The sequence below is a fragment of the Durio zibethinus genome, chromosome 5 (genome assembly GCF_047325235.1).
Source record: "Durio zibethinus cultivar Kanyao isolate XHJ-2024 chromosome 5, ASM4732523v1, whole genome shotgun sequence".
Lineage (NCBI taxonomy): Eukaryota > Viridiplantae > Streptophyta > Magnoliopsida > Malvales > Malvaceae > Durio > Durio zibethinus.
This window is the reverse complement of record NC_143166.1, coordinates 3,896,326-3,916,996: the sequence shown is the minus strand read 5'-3', so window position 1 is coordinate 3,916,996 and position 20,671 is coordinate 3,896,326. Positions and strand designations below refer to the sequence as shown.

The 20,671-nt window shown below is 31.1% G+C and overlaps 1 protein-coding gene, 1 long non-coding RNA gene and 1 pseudogene across 11 annotated transcripts; all 3 read left to right on the top strand.

The window, feature by feature from the left end:
• Nucleotides 1-241: 241 nt before the first annotated feature.
• LOC111282537 (uncharacterized) lies at nt 242-6,789 on the top strand. Of its 9 annotated transcripts, none has more exons than XR_016342108.1 (10): nt 254-538; nt 681-823; nt 925-992; nt 1,345-1,519; nt 1,858-1,962; nt 3,273-3,413; nt 4,250-4,396; nt 4,600-4,668; nt 5,847-6,009; nt 6,283-6,789. It is a non-coding gene; the product is annotated as an uncharacterized LOC111282537 (long non-coding RNA). The 9 variants fall into 9 exon arrangements; XR_016342109.1 differs by having other exon boundaries at nt 256-538; nt 1,431-1,519; XR_016342113.1 differs by having other exon boundaries at nt 242-538; nt 681-992; nt 1,858-1,967.
• Nucleotides 6,790-11,022: 4,233 nt separating this feature from the next.
• LOC111282161 (myb-related protein 308-like) lies at nt 11,023-13,158 on the top strand. Its single transcript, XM_022870137.2, has 3 exons — nt 11,023-11,371; nt 11,515-11,644; nt 12,025-13,158. Exons 1-3 carry the CDS (start codon nt 11,242-11,244, stop codon nt 12,473-12,475), a joined length of 711 nt encoding a protein of 236 aa, XP_022725872.1. The 5' UTR covers nt 11,023-11,241; the 3' UTR covers nt 12,476-13,158.
• Nucleotides 13,159-16,943: 3,785 nt separating this feature from the next.
• Nucleotides 16,944-20,360, top strand: LOC111283058 (U-box domain-containing protein 11-like; annotated as a pseudogene). The gene is made up of 4 exons (XR_016342105.1): nt 16,944-17,468; nt 18,101-18,217; nt 18,300-18,696; nt 18,819-20,360. The product of XR_016342105.1 is annotated as a U-box domain-containing protein 11-like (transcript).
• Nucleotides 20,361-20,671: the final 311 nt, after the last annotated feature.

The following is a 20,671-nucleotide window of genomic DNA, read 5'->3' as shown; positions in this document are numbered from 1 at the left end:
TAGCCAAACTATTTTGTACAGCTATTCACACTTAAAAAAAAAATAAATCAAAGATATTTAATTTTTTATAAAAATATTATAAATTATAAATTTTAAAATTTAAAATTATTAAATATTATCTTTTAAAATTAATTGAAGTTCAAACACGTGGCATCTGGCTGGCTTAATGATAAGTAAATAGATATTTAGTTCCAGAAACCTCCGAATAAATTGTGTGAAAAGAATGGGCTGCTAGAGTGTGGGTCATTGTAGACTTTCTTATATGAAGGCCCAAAAATCATAAGGGGCAAGGCCGTCAATCTGCTACCAAATTGGAGACCTCGAAAGGGGCCGCTTGCGTTATCCTGTCTCTCCGTCTCAGACTCTCCAACACCAAGTATCCCATATTTTCATTTTTCCGCCAAAAATGGCGGCACCCGCGGCTCTCCTCCTATGCCGTACGTGGCAGCCACTGCCCAACCAGAATCCATTCATCACTAAATCAGGACCGTCCATTCCGCTAAGTATCACCTGCTACGCTCCTTACTCCACAAACAAAGTGTGTCACTTCATTATCTTAAGCCGATTTAAAAAAAAAAAAAAGATTTTCCATTTTTCTTTTTGATAGTAGTGCATATGTATAACTTATGAGGAGTTTTTTTTTTTTTTTCTCTTTTTTTTTGGGGGGGGGGGGGATTCAGTGGAAGAGGGCGTACACAACCGTAATGATAGTGCCACCGGGAGTCTGAGCCAGCATTGGGGGGTTTGCGGCTGATGCTTTGCCTGTTGCTCCTGCCTTATCCTTCATCGTTGATTGTCTTATTTCACATCCTAATATAAGAGCGTAAGACTTTTAAAAAAAAATTTTTTTTGGGGATTCAAATAAATTAAATTAAATGGTATGTAATGTATACTGGCCCATGGATAATGTAATGTATGTTGAAGGTTATGCTTTGGAGTTTGGACCAATTCGCGCAAGCTTATGGGCTTTGAGACCTGTTCATCAAAACAAGGTTTTTTTTTTTTTTTTTTAAATTTCTCAATACTTTTTGGTTTCAAATTTAATGTTCAAGTTTGAGTTTCGTGGGATGCAAATTAAGAAAGAGATTTGGATTTAGTGTATTTATAAATTAAACTTTTTAAAATATTTTTGTGACATTGATGTTCAATTATTTTTAATGATAAAAATTTACAAAGAAATCATGAAAAATTCATGTAGAAGGTAGAAAAAGTAAGGGTTTTAAGTGTTCAAAAGAAAAAAAATAATGATAAATAGACATAATTTTGGAACATTCAAAAAAATAAGATGGACATTCAATTTGAGATGGGACATAATAAGCATAATTACTCTTTTATGTTTTATAGCTGGTTGTTGTCAGTTGCTAGCATTTAACTTCACTGAGATTTTGATTTGATGCGGTTGGGATTGGTTCTTGATGCCGGCATTGAAGAGCATCTTCAAATTCGCCATTTGCAAGTGGCTGATGCTACAAGGGCTTCCCTTGTTGCTGAATATGTTGTCACTGACACCCTATTAGAGGTAACAATTTGGTTAAGCTGAGAAGAGATACTTAAGTGCTGAACTCAATCTACCATTTAGGAAAACAAGAGATAAAAGTTTCAGGCAATAGAATGTTATAGTTTCTGCTCTATACCGGTGATGTTGTAGCTGAAAAAGATACATATCAAATTGTGATATATAAAACAATAAATTGCAGCTCCTTGTAGGAAATTACACAATTGCTTGGATGTTTTAGGGACAAATTTCGTTCTGATACATTGTGTCAGCTGAAGGCTGTAGTTGGCATTTTACAGTGGGTCAATCCAACAACCTGGTAATCTATAGGTAGGATTAAACACCCTGATTCTTGACTGCAGGCTGTTAAGAATTTAGTCGAATGATCACAAGTGGATGCTGTTGCTCTTGTTGGGCGCTTCCCAGATGATGAAGTGGATGACCTCGATGACTATCGACTTGGAATTGTAAGGCAATTATTTCTTCTCTTTAACTTCTCGTGTAAAGTACAAAGAATTATGTTTACCATTAGGAAGGTCTTTTATAAGTGCACATGGAAAGTGAAAGTTTCTGATCTTTACTGTACTCCTACTTTGCATGAAGTGTATCAATCAGTTGTGCTCTATCGCACTTCCTTTTGCTCTGTCTCCCTTCCGCTATCTTATGCTCTCACCTTCACTACCCCTTAAAGGCTCCTAGGCCAAATTACCTGGGAATTAACGTGGTTAGAAGAAGTCTTCTAATTAGTATTCAATTTTTTGGCTTTTGAGTACCATAGATTAATGATAGATGGTAATAATGCTACTCTTTCTCCCTCTCCTTTTCCCTTTATTCCACTTTCTTTTCTCTTGTTAGTAAGTTGTTGTTAATTTGAAATTTCTATTAAAATTGATTTTAAATGATAGGTCTGTACCCATGAGCACTGCTAGAGTCATGGCTAATATTTGCCTTACGCATGTAAACTATATTAAGATAGATGAGCATCATTGATGTAGAACTAGTACTTTCAAATGATAAAACTCAAGTGTAATCTGTAAATTTCAGTCAAAATTTTCAAAATCTAAGGAATTCTCAAAACTTAAATATTAAATATTAGAAATATCAGTATCTCATAAACCAAAAGCTACCAGACATTGAAATAACATAGGTTTTTATAAGTTAAATCCCAAACCCTAAAACCACCAATACATGAGAAATAGATCTTTTTCCATAAGGAACTGTGGGTAATGCTTGCCTTACACTTACAGACCATACTAAGTTGAAGGAGCATTATTGATGTATAACAACTTAACAAGTACTCTCAAACAATGACAATCCGGTGATAATTTGAAAAACTCAAGAATTCTCAAAATCTATGTATCAAAATATCCAAAATATCAATATCTCATAAACAAAAATCTACTAGAAACAGAAATAACATAGATTTTCATTAGTTAAACCCTAAACTGTAATAAAAACACAAAATAGCTAATGTAACCCTAAAACCCTAGTACTTGAGAAATAAGCAAAATATTAACTAATAAAATAACCTGAATTTGTATAAAGATTACAATTAAACCCCTAAATTATTAAATAATTTAATTCTTCAAGTAGTTTGCCTTCAATCCTTCATGCACCATTCTTGTATGTGATTTTCTGTAGTTAGGTTTCAATTGGCTACCAATTTCATTTTCATCTTTAGTTTAGAAGGGATGGCAGATGCTGGTAAAGCCAGTTCTGAATTCTGAGTTGTTTTCAGTGGTTTTTATCTGATGCCATGTCATGCACATGCTTCCAGGGAATAGATATATTGGCAGGAGTGAAGGCAGTAATAAGTCATCTTGTGGTGAAGGAATTTCAGATAACTTGTGCACATGCGCCTGCACTTTCTCCCCTCCCCTTGACCACATCTCTTAGCCCAAAATCAGCTACTGAGGAGGTTTGTGAAGTTTTAGGAAAAGAATTTGTGCTCTCTCTCTTGCCACACATGCTGAGCATGCTTATGTGTGATATGTTGTTTCTTTTTCATTTTTCTTTTGCAGTTTGGCATGTGAATCTAGGTACAGCATAACCGATGCTTAGTATTTTTTAATAAAATATCTTCTGGAGAAAAACATTTATCTTTCAGAACTGTCCTCTTCAAGATTATTTCTTCCTAATTAAAATTAAACAAAATGACCCTTTTTTGGTGGTTGTTTTTAACTCATAGAAGCCAAAAACATGTAGCAAATAACAATCAAATGGAACCTCAATCGTTATAAATGAACTAGAATTGATGGCAAAAATGCAGAAATACTTTGTGGTTGGAAGCATTTTGAAGGATGATCGATAAAATGTTCCTAGATTAAGTCCATAAAAATTAGAACAGATGAAAAAGTGAGAATGCAATGTTCACAGATTTTTAGCAACAAAGCTTATTAACACCATTGTCTTTTGATGGCATCAATAACTCATTCTTCCTCAGTAATTGGAATAAGAGCTGGTTTGAAGTAAGAATAAGGCTATAACGTGGGAAATGAACAAGAAAAAGGGAAAGAGAAAGAGTCATATGGGTACAAGAGCACAATAAATAGATTAGATAATAGAAAATAAATCATATGATGATTGGTCTCTCTCCCTGTTTTATGTGAATAGCTTGGTAACAAAGTTTGATTATCACACAGACACACATGTATGCATGCAAGCATGCACTCCTCTACATACTAATATGTTTATGTCTCTATTTCGTTTCTTTTGAATAGATAAGATACACGTTTTTGCCATGTGTCCTTGCAGGGCTAAGTGATGCACTCCAGTACTAGGTTAAAAACCCTGAGTCCTTCAAGAAGGGTTGTATCTTGGCAAGTGATGTTAACAGCATTATTCTTCCGATAGATGCTTGTAAATGGTGCTCTTGCTTTTGCAAGAAACAAGTGAAATAAGGTACAAATTTGAAGGCAAACTATGTTTTTCACTTTCTGGTTAAAAATGGCTGGCAAATTCATTAAAAGGAAAACATGCTTACTAGCATTTTGGCTTCATACTTTCTTGGTCCACCAAAACATTTCACTTAACCATGAGTAATTTTAATTAGCTGCAACTCAATATAATGCCAGTCTTAACTACTCCCCTGCCCCGCTTTCCAGACTTTAATCTGTGTGGAGGAAAATGTAACAGTTCTGAACGACACTGCAGATAAAGTTGGGATCAAAGGGGTATGCATCTAATTGTTGGCTTAATCTTTTTGTTATTAGTTTCTTTCTATTTTCTTTCTGTAGTTTTCTTTGATCAGGTTTTTGGAATAAAGAGTTTTGTTAATGTAGTGGATGCTTGTATTAACGGCCTCTTTCTGTTTGAACTGCCTGGTTTAAATATCTGGTTGACTAACTTGGTAAACTGGTTTGGAATGAAAAGTGGCTGCTTTATATGAAAGTAGAGGTTCCTTGGGGTGACTCAAGGGACATGTTTTAAACTATTCATTCATGTGCCTTGAATTTGATAAATCTCAACAGATTTTGAGCATTTACATATGATGCTGTGGTATCAGATTCTGCCATTAATTTGAAAGCTTAGTGTTGTTAAGGCTAATGCCAATGGCTGATTTTTACCACCGTGTACCATGTGTAGAAGACTTATTGACGTAATTGGAGCATTATGATCCAGATTTCTATTAATCACCATAGTTCGGTTTGGAAGTGCCTAGATTCCTGAAGACCATTTACCATTTTCTCAGTTATCCCTACTTTAGTGTAGATCCTGTTCTTTGCCTATGAATTGCGGTAATGATTGTAGAACAAATACTGTCTAGAATGCATTCTGAAGCAATATGTTAATTACTGCCTTCTCTCTCCCTCTTGGTTCTCTTTCCCTCTTGGTTCCATATTTGGTTCTCCCTTCAAAATAAAGACCTTGCAGTAAAGAACAATTATGTTACAATGAGTGAGACTAGAGTTACAATCACTATCATGTCCAATGTTGATAAGTAAAAATTACTTGTCTTTAGAAAGAAAAAGAAAAAAAAAAAAGAAAGAAAGAAAGAGAAGGAAAATCCAAATTCATGTTTCATTAGCACAGTTTAATTGCCGCCCCCTTCAGTTTTATTTGATTCCATCAACCTTACAGCCGTGATGCAAGCTATTGTCTTTAGAAACACCAGTCACAACAAAATTATCTGCCTTAGAGTTTGCTTCTCTAAGGTTAAGGGTTAAACTAGGCAAAGTAGTTTCAGGGCTTATCAGAATTTATCCTGATGAAGATATTTTTCCTTGAATTTGAAATAAAAAGACAGATTAGAAATCATCATTAGGAAAAAAAAAAAAGTGCTGTACTTAAATAATTTAACCCAGTGGAGAGTAAACACTTGATAACCAATGCAACGGCATATTTTGTGCAGGTCAAGGTCTCAAACAATTGGGAAGCTATAGGTGTTATTGCAGCTCATAAGGCAGGAATTGACGCAGATTCTCTCTGTAGAACAAAATTGATAACATTCATTGCCCTTCTGTTATTCCGGCTAATGGCTTTGCAATTTCAAGAGCAACATCCATCACTTAATGGTAAAAATATGGAATGCTCTTTGAAAACTGAATATACATATTAAAGTCCTCATTCTTTGGTTCATATAACAGTGGTGCAAGAGTTTTTGTTTCTTTCTAGCATCTTTTTTGGTAAGACCTCGATGGAAAATTTAACATGCTTAGGTTGAAAATTTTAACTGTTACATATATTTTTGCCAGAAATAATGTCTACCACTGTCAACATACCATAATGGTTGAGGTTTGATTGAGGTGATGTGAGCTGGCATGAAGCACGGTATTTGGCTTTTGCAGGTCTAAAGTTGAAATAGAACAACTGTAGATGTTGAAACCGAAGCTATCAATTTGAAAGAAACCACTGTAGTTTGACTTGGAATACCCATATTCACCACTGGTGTGAGGTTGTTGGGAAATTTTCTTCGATTTTTGATGGGAGGCCTGAACTCTGATGGAACATTAAACTGTAAGTCAATGCACTGACTGCCTCATATTGTTTAGTGAAGTAGTTTAACTTGATGTAGACACTAACTTTCTGAGTTTTGTGTGTGTTTATATGAGATTGGCTACAATACTTAGACAGAAGTGCCCCTGAGAAACCTTATATAATGCTATACTGCATGGAATGAAGGCTGTAGGCTTTTACTGCAGTTATTGCTTTTACAAAATACCTTTTTTTTTTTTCCTTTATTTTTTCTTCTAGTTAGGGTTCAACAATTCCCCTGATATGGATATTGAATTTCTTGATAATTTGATGTGAATTGCTGTGTCAACAGATTAAATAGATTTGATTTTTTGAAGCAATTTTAGTTCATTTTAATTATTATCTAATTTTTGGACTTTGAAATAAGACTAATGTTGCAATTGAATCAATCGCTTGTACAAATCAAAAAATGGATTCCTCATTGGTTCAAATGAATATGGCAGGTGGTGATCATGTTTAATGCTATAAATACTAGTGAGACCTGGTTTAATGGTAAGAGAAGAAGAGAATCACTTTTAATTTTACATTCTACCTTTCTTTATCAGGGATGATAATGGCTATGATTTAATTCGGTTTATTTCATTTAATGCTTGATATTTTGAATTTTCAAAAACTTACTTGAATTTGAATTGATTTTAAAAAAATAGAATTGATCTGATTTTATTTAATTGACCTGAATTGAATTTTATAAGTTCAATTTGGTTTAATTCATTGGTTTTTTCAAATTAATTTTTTAATTTATTATTATTATTTTAAATATATTTAAATAAATTTAGATATAAAATAATTATTTTATTTTATAAAAATTTAAAATTTATGTAAAAATTAATAAAAAATATAATTTGATTCAATTTAAATATCTTTTAATTTTTTTCAATTTATAATCCGAAAATTGATCCAAATTAAAATATTTAATATTTTAGACAAACGTTATAATTTGGAATAATTTTTTATTTTTTTTCCTCAGCCTAACTTTAGCCCAGAAATTTGTTTGTTCTTTAGAAACATGTCAATGGTCGGCTGCTGCTATCAGAAAGCCCACGTCAGTGGCCTTTGCCCCTAGCCAGTGGAGAAATTTTAATTGTCCTTCACCCACTGCAAAATTAAAGATGGGATGGTACAAATCAAATACTACAGGAAAACCACTGCATCGTATGATTGATATTTGGTTATGTAATGCGAGGGAATGCTAAAACTACCAATCAAAATTTTAACATTCCTAAAATCTTCGCAACTAAACGTCACAAGAATTTGCTGATTCCCTTTTACGTCACTTTGACAAAATATAGAATTGACGTTTAAAAGTTATAAATTCAAAAAAATTTATGCATATAATATATTTTTTAATTATATAAATATACAGATAAAATATTTTAAAATATATTAAAAATTTTAAAAAATCACAAAAATTTTAACTGCATTATAAAGAAAAAGTCATGAGGAATATTAATACTATAATCACTTCAAGAATCTTCCAATTGGTACTTATGCATTTAGTCACTTAATTTTAGTTAAAATTTTATTTTGATTATCAAATTATGGATATTTATGATTTGGTTATTAATATTTGTAAAATTGTTTTTTTTTTTTCCTACCGTTAGAGATTAATGACATATTTTGGATGAGGTGGATAATAAATATTTGATGTAGTACTATGTTAATAATTTTGGCAATTGAATTTATTCTTCCATTTGTCAAATTTATAAGGTATAATTACAATAAAATAAAAGTTTATAGTTTTAATTTTATGCAATAAAAATATCAAACGTTTATTTTTTTAATAAAATTCAAAAGTTTATTTGGGGATTATTTTAAGATATTCCAATATAGATCATAAAAATAATAAAATAATTTATTATATACATTGCACCAATGCTGGTTATCAAATTGTTATAAAACCATGTTGATAATGAGATATTGATAATAAAGATTAAGATATTAATGAATTTCATAGAACATTGGTGATAAAGTTGTAAAATTTTTAAAGTTGAGTATTCAAAATAAAGACTCTCGAAAAATTAAGTGACCAAAAATTTAATTTATTTTTGTTAAATATTCAAATTTTTTTTTTTTAAATTTATAATGTTATGTTAATAATAACGTATGACATGTCAAATGATATAATAATACCACATTCACATGTCATTAGCCTCTACTGATTGAATGATAAAAAAAATGATTTTATAAATATTAGTGATCAGATCATAATTTTTTTATAATTAGATGATTAAAATAAAAAATCAACTTAAATTGAGTAACTAAATATCTAATTTACTGTTAAAATTTCCCAACTTGTTCAATTTTTATTTTTGTAAGATAAAAAACTAATTATTATTTAGCAATATGATTACATAAACAATGCAACCAAATTTTAACATAAAAAACCTAACCAATTATTATGTATTTAACACGCCCTATCCTTATTAGCCAACAGGCATCCCAATTCCCAACCGCTAGTAAACCAATGCTCTAAACTATTTAAATTAATTTTAATTTTTAAAATTTTATTTTATCCTTAACACTTAATCTTTATTTATTTAATTTAATTGAAAAAAATTACACATTTAAAATTTTTCATATGCATTCTATTTGAGTTAATATTCAATTGACAAACTAATTCTATTTTTTTTATTAAAGTGATTGCAATTTAAATAGTTATTGAAGCAGTCGATCTCCCCAAAAAAATTATATATATAATTTTTAACTAAGGAAAAGTGTAAAAATAGAAAAAAAAAACAATAAATTTTCTTATTGGATTATATTAGGATTTTATTTTCTCCTATAATTGTTTCTAGAAGTCCATTTTCCTGTCCTTCATATTTTCAATTCAATTTCTTAGTAAAATATAGGAATTAATTATCCAAATTTTATTTATTAATCAAAATGTCAAAGGATCTAATTAATCATGGCACCAATGTTTAGAAAGATGATACTCATTCTGCGAGGAATCTGAGCTGATACAAAGTATATTGCGGTGATGTTTGATTCGATGATTTTAGATTTGATTAATTTAGAATTGAATCACATCGAATTTTATAAAAAAATTAAAAAATTAAAAAATTAAAAAATTTTAAATTTATATTTATTTTTTATTCATAATTAATTTGTAAAATGAAAGGAACATGAAAAACATATAGTTTGAAACATAATAAGAAGAGAATGATTATATATATATTATGTTAATAATGTAATTAATTTCATATTTGAAATTTAAATATTGTTATATATTTATAAAAAATCTTTTATTAAGAGTATATCTCATTTAACTAACTTTTAAAATTTAAAAATTCTATTATAAATGAATGTGATAATTTTTTTGTACGATTTGCTATTTTTTTACAGTGATAATATAAATTTTTTTACCTCAAAAGAGAGTGACCGTTTGTTAAGATGTTTTGTCATTGTTCGTGAAAAAAATAGCTAAAAGAAAAAAAAAAAAACTATCAGTCAACGTGAAAACATGTGAAGTTGCCAACTTCCTTTTTATTCCTCTTTTCCTAATGCTTCTTTTGCTATATATTTTATTCCCCGTTCTTAACTGAACTATACCAAACTTTTGTATAAATTATTAATGCTCCTTCCTTCCATTAATTCATGCTTGAATTTGATTTTTTTAGTCAAAATATTTTAAGTTTGGTCATTGTTATTTATAAATCATTAATAAATACTCTTTCGAAATTTTGAATAATATAATTTTTAAATGTATATTTGTTAAAATTAATTTAATTGAATATATTTAAAATATTGAAGATCAAAAGTGAAAAAAAAAATTTGAATTTAAACAATATTTATGAAATGGAAATAGAGAGTATTAATTGGGAGAAATGAAAAAGGATGGGATGGGTGTGAATGTTGGGTTGGTGAAAGACAAAGACTTATACTTAACAGCAACTAAGTAACAAACATGAAAAACAACAGGAAAAAAGAAAAAGATTTACCCGAAATCTTATAAGTAAAATTCGTGAAATTTTTTTATTAGAAATAAATAAATAATAATTAATATAAAAAATTAAAATCGATAAATTAAAAAACCTCATCATATAAATTAAATGTATAGAATTTAAAAATTGGATATATTTATTAAATAAACATTTTTTTAAAAAATATTGGTAGAATTTTTATCGTTGAATTTTTATCGATCAAATTTGAATTATAAATAATATTTTTAATAACTTTTTTATATATTAAATTTTATTAATTTATTGATTTAAATTTTTTATTAAAATTTTATTTACTTATTTTTAATTAAAAAAATTATAAACTTCACCTAAAAATTTTCATGTAAATTTTGTTAAAAAAAAACATTATCAAAATATTTTAATATAAAGAAGACCGTAATTTAAAAATAAAAAAAATTATATATAGTGAGATTCAAATTTTAAAATTTTTAAATATTATTTTTCAAAAATAATTATATAAATTAATTGTACTAAATTTTCTTATCACTCGGAAGTGTGGTGAAGATATGTACCCACTCGCGTGCAATCACGCATGGCAAACCACCGTTCAACTCAACCTGCCTTTTTCTCTTACCTATATATCTATATCCATCCAGTATACCACAACGAACAACAAACCAACCCTAGCAAGATATATTCCCTCAATTGCTCTTGTTTTCCTTTGCGTTCTTGGGATTTGGGGGGCAGGGGTACTTTCTTCTTCCTTTTCTTTGTTTGTTTCAAGAGGAGCGTACCCTTTGTTGATTGCCATGGTCTGATTTCTCTGAAATACATATTAGAGTTAATAGAGAGCGAGAAGTGGTGTTGGAGACAATGAGGAAGCCTTGCTGTGATAAGCAAGACACAAATAAAGGGGCATGGTCGAAGCAAGAAGATGAGAAGCTCATAAATTACATTCGAAAACATGGTGAAGGTTGCTGGCGAACTCTACCTCAGGCTGCAGGTTGGTACTTGGTAACTGCGCACTAAATTACCATATGCATGCATTTATGTCAAAGGAAAAACAAAGAAAAAAATTATTAATTTCCAACTACGTATGCATGAGTGATGCTAACGGTAATATATATTTTTGAAAAATTGGTTTAGGCCTCCTTCGTTGCGGTAAAAGTTGTAGGTTGAGATGGATAAACTATCTAAGGCCCAACATTAAAAGAGGCAACTTTGCTGAAGATGAAGAGGATCTCATTATCAAGCTTCATGCACTCTTAGGCAACCGGTATGAATATCGTATATGCATATATATATATATTTATATTTCTCTTGTTGAAAATTTTTTGAATTAATTGATTAATTACCATAAAAAACGTAAAAAGTATAGCTATTTCTCCACCTGACATTAATAGTATTTTTGTTCTTTTGAAAAGCAAGATGGAGTTTTGTTACAGAAATGCAAGTACAATTTTCCCAATAAAAAGGGGAAACTCAAATTAAGGTGCAGTAAGAACCAAACCCAAGAAAGAGTTTTATTAATATATAGTCTTTTGTTGAATCTCTAATCTTTGGTTCCACAGCCAGAAAAGGTTTAATAATATATATAGAGCCTTCAAGTTTATGCTTAATAATATTATATATACATAATAATGGAAACGTTTTCAGGTGGTCGTTGATAGCTGGAAGATTGCCTGGACGAACCGACAATGAGGTGAAGAACTATTGGAACTCTCATTTAAGAAGGAAGCTTGTAAACATAGGTATCGATCCAAATAACCATCGGTTGATCAGCCACAAGCTGCTTCCTCGCCCTGAAAATCCACATAATTCCAATAGCAGTGCAAGTGCAACATCATCTGGTTCAAAAGTCCCAGCAGCTACCAATACTAATCCACCAGTGAAATCCCGATGTGATAATGATCTAGTTTCTGATGCTGCAAGTTGCTTGGAGGATGAGCCATGTAGTCAGCTCCCTGATCTCAACCTAGATCTCACCATCAGTATTTCAGCTCCTTCCGCTGCTAAACTCGAAGATCAGGAAAAAACCCACAAACAGTTCAACATATCAATGGACCTAGATTTGTCCCCATCTCCCACACTTGTTCTCTTTCGCTAGTTAATTTGTTTGTCCAAAAGGGAGATTTTAGACATAAACCCTTAACGAGGCAAGAATATACTGATGACGAATTGGATTCAGGTGTACATTTATCTATATATCTTAGTCATAGAAACTCCCAAACATGGGAAACCCAAAGAAAAAAGGTGAGGAAAGGGATCGATGGCTTACGCACAAATAATTAGATAATTATCCCCAAAAGGAGGGTAAAACTAGATACTCATCAACTTTCTTAAATTTGAATTCCATTGATAGGAATTCCTAAAATTTCCTAGGCATGATGGTGCATACTTTGGGGAGATCAGATTCAAAAGGTGGGTACACATCATCTATTTATATAGTTTCCTTGCAAATTAAGTTAGCCGTAAAAGGAGATTTTAGCAACGAAATTTTTCTGTCGAAAAAATTTCCTTGTTAAAGAGTTGTTCTCCTGCAGTGTGTATACTTAAAATCCGTTACTGGATCAACATATATGTTGCCATAAGCTTTATTCTGATAGATCTGAAGACATGATCTTTTCTTTTTCATTTCTTGTTCTCGATGGCTCCTTCATGTAATGCATTTGATGTTATTAGTTCATGTGCACGGCATGGTAAGGCTTAATTTGTCTCTTTGAAACAAATATTTAATATTGTATCCATCCTATCTATTATATACTAATAATAAATACTCTTTTGCTCTAAGCTTCAGTAATCTGATCCCCAACTTAATTGATTATGTTGTAATAAAATGCTTGAAAAAAAAAAGAAATCTACCAGATACGTACGTTTACAACAAAATTTTAGAAATGAAGACATTGGAAATTTGCCACATACAACATGCTGGAGAATATATATATATATATAAGCGAGCCTTTGAATGTCTGTTTCAATGCGTAAAACGTGCATTCAAATGATACTGCAAGAAGTCAACATATATATATATATACACACACACATAAGCGAGCCTTTGAATGTCTGTTTCAATGTATAAACGAGCATTCAAATGATAGTGCAAGAAGTCAACATGTGTTTATCATTGTGACAAGAAACACTGAAAATCATCAATTTCATTCAACGAAGTAATTGCCATTAAACTAATGTACAGATATTTATATATATATTTCATCAGGGAAGTTCATGGTTGGTTATGAGGATGCGAATGATAAGTTCGAGGTACATTAGGGTTTTCAATTTTTGCATTGCAATTTCTCTTCAAAGCACCAAACATTCAAACGATCGACTTTGATATGACTGCTGTGTTTTGACTCCACGCAGCTTCTGCACTTGCTGTGTAGTTGCATATGCCCCAGGTCAACCAACGTGAGGTCACAACTTCTTCAAAATTTCACCTTATCGCACAATTTACCCAGGATATAGAATTGTTGCATATTTCACTAAATGTAACTGACAAGAGTGTTGATGCATCTACCATTCACTGTGAATGGGGTAAGTCATATTCAATCAATTTATAGGCATTAATCTATTTTTTTCAGAGACAAAACATACTATTTGTTAAAACCATAATTTTAACAATGTTAAATCTTATAGGAATCAATATAGTAGTTTCTTTTTCTTTGGTTACATGTCAATATAGTAGTTTCTTTTTTTGTTCATCGAAAGGTAAAAATGATGGAGGGAGGTTACTAACTTTTTGCAGGAAAGACTTGGGATTGCACCCTGTAGATGATATTCATAAAGAAACAAACAAATGTCATATCAAGGATTTAGCATTGTTGTCATTGAATATGTATTTCTAGAAATTAATCTTTGAGGTGTTTGATTCACAGATTTTTAAATTTTAGGAAAAAAATAATTTAGGTAAAAAGTGATATTAAAGAAGAATATATGATTTATGGGTTTTTGTTGATTTAAAAAATATAAAATTTTTATATTTGTTTCATAAAAATGTAAAATTATTTAATAAAATTTTTTATTATATTATATTTAATAACATGTAAATAACATATAATATTTATTATATTCACATGTAAATAGCATGTTATTTTCGTTGAAATTAAATAATTTTAAAAAATATTTTTTTCAACAAATATAATTATATAATTCTAATTACTATCCTAACGTTAATTAACCTTACGCAAAAAAAAAACATGTATATTGATTTTGTATTTTGTATTTTATATGCAATAATATTAAGTAAAAATATTTTTAGTTTTTATATTTTAAAAAAAATTACATTTTTTGTCTTAAAAGATTGTTTTTTCAATAAAGACCGTATTTTTATTTTAAAAAGTCATATTTATTGAATTAAAAAATATTTTTTTTCATATTTTCAACAAATTCTGTTTTTTTATCTTAGAAATATCTTCTTTTTAAAGAAGATTGCGCTTTCTATTTCAAGAATGTTGTCTTTGTTGAATTGTATAAATTCTTTTCTTATATTTTTAACAAATATTATATTTTCTATTTTATAAGTGTCATCTTTATTGAATTTTGAATTTCTTTTCATATTTTCAATAAAAAATATGTGTTTAACTTAAAATTTTCGTCTTTTCAACAAAGACTGCAAGTTTATATATCAAAATACGTTTCGATTTATCATGTAATTAAGTTAATTTTTAATAATAAAATAGACCATAAACAATTATTATTAAAGGTAAAAATGAGATAAATTTTACGTTAAGTCAAATATCTTAAAAAGTCTCAGTGAGAGGTAAGTTTTTTATTTAGAGCTATTACCTTTTTTTTTTTTTTACACTGTTAAAAATTTTAAAAAAACCTTAATAATAAAATTTTGTGAACCAAATTAAGAAATCAAATTACGAAAAATAAAATTTCGACTAGTGATCTAACTTTTCTCAAAACCAAATGTTCCTTTAAGGTAATCATGTTGTTGCCAATAACATCCAAAAAATTAAGTATATCCATGAACATAATTGGGAAGAAAACTCTTTACGAAAGATGGAAATAACAAAAATGTTTCAATGCTTGAAATAAGCATTGCATATTTACCATCATAAAATCCAAGATAAAAGATTCCAAAATAAAAGAAAAAAAGCAATGCAAAAATTTCAATATTTCACCCCAATAACAACAGACAAATTTAGATGAAGCATTAATTCTATAACTTTAATAATGTTCAACAAATTTTAATGTTAGAGAAATATAAAATTTGTGTTATATGTTAAATATAAAACATAAAATTTAATTTTTTTAAAGTATATATAATTTTTGTAAAATTTAAACTATAGATTTTAATTTTTTGTAACAAGGAATAACGTAAATGTAATAAATCTCTAATGCCTGTTTGTTGGCTAAATGCTTAATTAAGAATCTAACATTTGCATGATTTTTAATTAAAGATCTTAATTTTAATTTGGTTCAATGTAGGATGTAACATTTTTAAATTTGTTCAAATAAGACTATTTATTATGATTGTGATTTACATGTGTAAAAAAAGACGTTAATCCTTATTTTGCAATGTAATGAACAATAAAAATAACCAAAAATTGTGTTTTCTCTAGTTTTTTTTTTTTTCTCAAGTGAACTCCGTTTTCTTGTTCTTTCTAATAGAAGAACAAACACTTCGAAATCAGCTTTTTTCTCCATTAATCTTATCGCCAATGATCATTGTCAATTTTCGTCCTTCACCAACAGCATAGCTTCTTTATGGTTGAAATCGAAATTTTTAGTTCAACCTCTCTTTTGTGTTCTTTTCTCTTTAAATCTTTAAATTAAAACCCAACAATAACCAAGAAAATGAAGAGCTTAAGAATCACAAAATCTCATCGTTAGAATCTGACGCCATTAATCGTTTATTGTGTTTCCGATCGATCAACACTTTCTTTCTTTTTTGACTTTGTTTTAAAACTCAAAATTTTTCAAAAAAATCAAATCCAAAAAAACCTATTGATGAGAAATTTCCAAAAAGAATCAAACCCAGAAGAAATTTCAAAAAAAAAAAGCCGTTGTTGAAAAATTCTCAAAAAGAATCAAACTCAAAATAAATCCTTAATGATGAATTCTAAAATCTTGCTATTGTGGTTGCTTTGGTGTATTAGAACCCCCTTATTAGATCAATTGTTTAGTTGAGGCTAAGTATTGATTGCTGATATTGTTGATGAATTTGCTTTGCTGGTTGCCTAATAAAAAATTTTCTCTTAACGCAAAAAACATTTCAAAACAATTAATCTACTGTGTATTCTTTCTTTTCTTCGAAGATTAAAAAATTTTGTCTAATTTTCTTGCTTTTCAATAACTTTTGATTGTGAATTGCTACTATCTAACCTCAGTTGCTAGATTTTTCAAGACTAATTGTTGTACTTAATTTTACTCTCTGGCTTCCTATTGATCATAAATTCTTACTATGTTTAATTTTTGTATTTTATTCATTAACATTAATGTATTTAACGAAAAATGTTAATGGATAATAGATTTGATAGCGCGTATAAACTACAGTTATAACTTAATCGTTATTTAAATAAATTCTTATATTAAATCATATTAAATCTGAGATCATTAATTAAACAACCACTCAAACTTTTAATCCAAATTGAGCGTTTAGCCCTGTCTGTTTGTCTATCCTCTTTACTTTCCTTTCTCCCTCTCTTTCTTATCGTTTTCTTCGAAAAAAGCAGCTTCCGCATTTGCCTGTACTTCTCAATGGTTTTCTTTGAAAACTCTCCTTTTTACTCGTCTCAATCCAATCAGAAGCCTACGCCTGGCTTTCACAAATGGGCGGCGGAGTCGCCTCTCCACAAGCAGGCGACGCTTCTCCCGCGTTCTTGCTACTTCTTGTCCACGATATCATTTCCGGGACTGTCGCTGCATGAACTGCTCACGCCCATTTCATGTTTAAAAAGGATTGCACGGAGCTGGTAAGGAGGATAGCTCTCTTCACGCATTTGCTTGAGGAAATCAGAGATTTTGGACCGTCTGATCATGCCTCTTCCTCCTCCCTTGCTTCTTCATGGTCAGCTGATCTGGGTCTAGCTTTCCAGGCTGCTAAGCGTCTCTTGTCCGTCGCCTCTGCTTACCATTCCAACAATTCCTCTGTAAAGCCCCATCTCCTATGTTTCTTTAATTTTTTTTTTTTTTTATGTTGATATGTTAATTGGCTTAGCATAGTCCGACAATGCCCGCTATTTTACCACTTAAATTCTAGTACAACATGTTTCTTTTTTATTTTTACTGACGATGTCAATTCTTATATACAATTGATAGAATTAGTCAACTTTTTTTTTTTTTTATTCTGGAGAAATGCTAATTGCTGGATCAATGTTCTTTTACTGTGATAGATTAAGTCCATTTTGAGAACTTGGGCTTAAAAAAATTGAGTTAATTTATCAGAGTGCTAATTCTATTTCTTGAGCTTATCAATATGAATTTCACCCGCGGGTTAATCAATTGTTGTCAATTATTAGTATTTGTCTCAGCAAATGTAGCAATTCTAAATTCTAATTAATTATCTGAATTGAAGATCATGAGAAAATGCAGGGGAAGGGATAAGTTAATTTTATACCCATTTTTTGGGTTTTTTCTTTTGGGAAGAGGGGGGGGGGGGGGGGACGGAGGGAGGAGTCAGAAGAGCAGCGGTTGCTGGAATTTTGCTGTGGTTATGCACATTTCTTCTTAATATGTTATTGTTATAGGTACGTTTCTGAAATTTACTATATCTTGATTTAAGGATGGAGATGCCAAAAGTATTTCTTTCCAATATCAATGTGTTACATGCAAGCTGGAGAAAGCTTTAGGGAGAATCCCATATGATCAGTTTCATATCTCGGAGGATGTTCAAGAACAGGTTTGACTCCAGAATTCATATGTTTGTTCATTTTTTCTATATCGAATTGCCTTTTTAACATAGGCTTTTTTTTTTTTTTCAGGTATCACTGGTGAGAGCACAATTGGGAAGAGCAACAGAAAGATATGGGTCTTTGAATTCGGCAAAATTTTCTAATGTCCTGTCTCAGCCGCTGGAAAAAAGAATGTGTTGTTACCAACCATGAAATTTCAGCAAAGCTGGATAGCATTCCAGAACATTGTGGTACTTCAGGACATGGTATAGATCAGGCAACTAAGATATTGGAAAGACTGTAGACCTTTTCATCCTCTTCTGAGGTCTGCCTATCAAATCAAATTGATTCCAAGGGGCAAGAGAATGTGGCCACTAAGAGTACTGATGAAACCAAGAAGCCTGATGCACTAGTAATTATTGATGATTTTCTATGCCCTATATCTTTGGAACTAATGCGGGATCCGGTGATTGTGGCTACTGGGCAGGTGTAGCATGCCACCACAATTACTGCTTATCATTTCTATGTTTCTTTTCCTGGGGTCAACCTTGGCCTTCTAGCCATCTCTTTCATCCTGCCTTCTGATTAATCATCTTCTTGGTTTTACAGACATATGAGAGGTCTTACACACAGAGATGGATAGATTGTGGCAATGTAACATATCCAAAAACTCAGCAGAAGCTGGAAAATTTAACTCTAACCCCTAATTATGTTCTGAGAAGTCTAATAAATCAATCGTGTGCTAAACATAATATTGAGCTGCCAAGCGAATTAGCAGGTGGTAGGCTCAAAAAGAGTGGTGGATCTTTCTATGGTGTTAGTGGTGACATGGCATTCATCCATGCTTTGGTCTATAAGCTGTCAAGCCGATGCTTAGAGGAATGTAGGGCTGCTGTGGCTGAAATTCAATCACTATCTAAAAGAAGCACAGATAACAGGATGCTAATTGCAGATGCCGGAGTGATACCTCTTCTGGTCAATCTTTTAACAACAGATGATGTGTCATTACAAGAACATGCAATAACTTCTATTCTTAACCTTTCCATATTTGAAAATAATAAGTCTGTTATAATGCTTGCTGGTGCCGTTCCTTCCATTGTCCAAGTCCTCAGATCTAGAAGCATGGAAGCAAGAGAGAATGCAGCAGCTACACTTTTTAGTTTGTCACTTGCCGATGAGAACAAAATAATAATTGGTGCATCAGGCAATACCAGCTTTGGTAGATCTGCTACAACATGGGAGCACTAGAGGGATGAAAGATGCTGCAACTGCTCTGTTCAATCTGTGCATTTATCAGGGGAATAAGGGTAGGGCTGTCAAAGCTGGAATTATAATAGCATTGCTTATGATGCTTACAGATTCAAGAAACTGCATGGTTGATGAGGCTCTGACAATACTGTCAGTGCTTGCTAGCAACCATGATGCTAAGGCTGCTATAGTAAAGGCCAGTACCATACCTGTTTTGATTGATCTTCTAAGAACAGGTTTGCCCCGCAGCGAAGAGAATGCAGCTGGCATTTTAGTTTCTTTGTGTAAGAGAGATACTGAGAATCTTGCCTGCATAAGTAGGCTTGGTGCTGCCATACCTTTGACAGAGCTTACCAAGAGTGGCACTGAGAGGGCCAAGCGGAAGGCTGCATCATTGTTGAAGCATCTTCAAAAATTACGGCAGCTCTGACCATTTTGATTGTACCAGAGGGTTTGTTAATTGTTGTTTAGATTGATCTTCTAAGAACAGGTTTGCCCCGCAGCAAAGAGAATGCAGCTGTCATTTTACCTTTTTGTGTAAGAGAGATACTGAGAATCTTGCCTGCATAAGTAGGCTTGGTGCTTCCATAGCCTTGACAGAGCTTACCAAGAGTGGCACTGAGAGGGCCAAGCGGAATGCTACATCATTGTTGGAACATCTTCGAAAATTACAGCAGCTCTGACCATTTTGAGTGTATCAGAGGGTTTGTTAATTGTCTTTTCTATTGACTCTAATTGTTCGACAAAATTAACATTCCATTCCTTTCAGACACAAGAACTGAAATGAGCATGAGATACATAGTCATTCTCATTGCTCTCTGTGTATTCATTTCTTTCATTGATAAGTGTAAAAAATTGATTTGATCTCTTAATGAAGATTGCTTTTGCTGGTGTTAATAAATATTAACTATTGGTAGCATGAAGTGTTTCATAGAGCCATAGAAATTCCTTTATCTTATTCTGTGTAAAATTGTGGATTTTAGACAGCAGAAGTGCCTGGAGCAGCATGCTGTAGCTGGATATGTTTGAAAACAATTGAAAATTAATGATTTCTCATATTGAAACAGAGCACCTAAGAGCTATTGGATTTGGGAAAATGTGCAAATTTTCTTCCAGGAACTTTGATAAATTTACAACTTACAAGCCTATCCAAGTTTTGGTTTTGGCAAAATTTATTCAAAAATCCAACTGTGATTAATTGTAACGATTTTTTT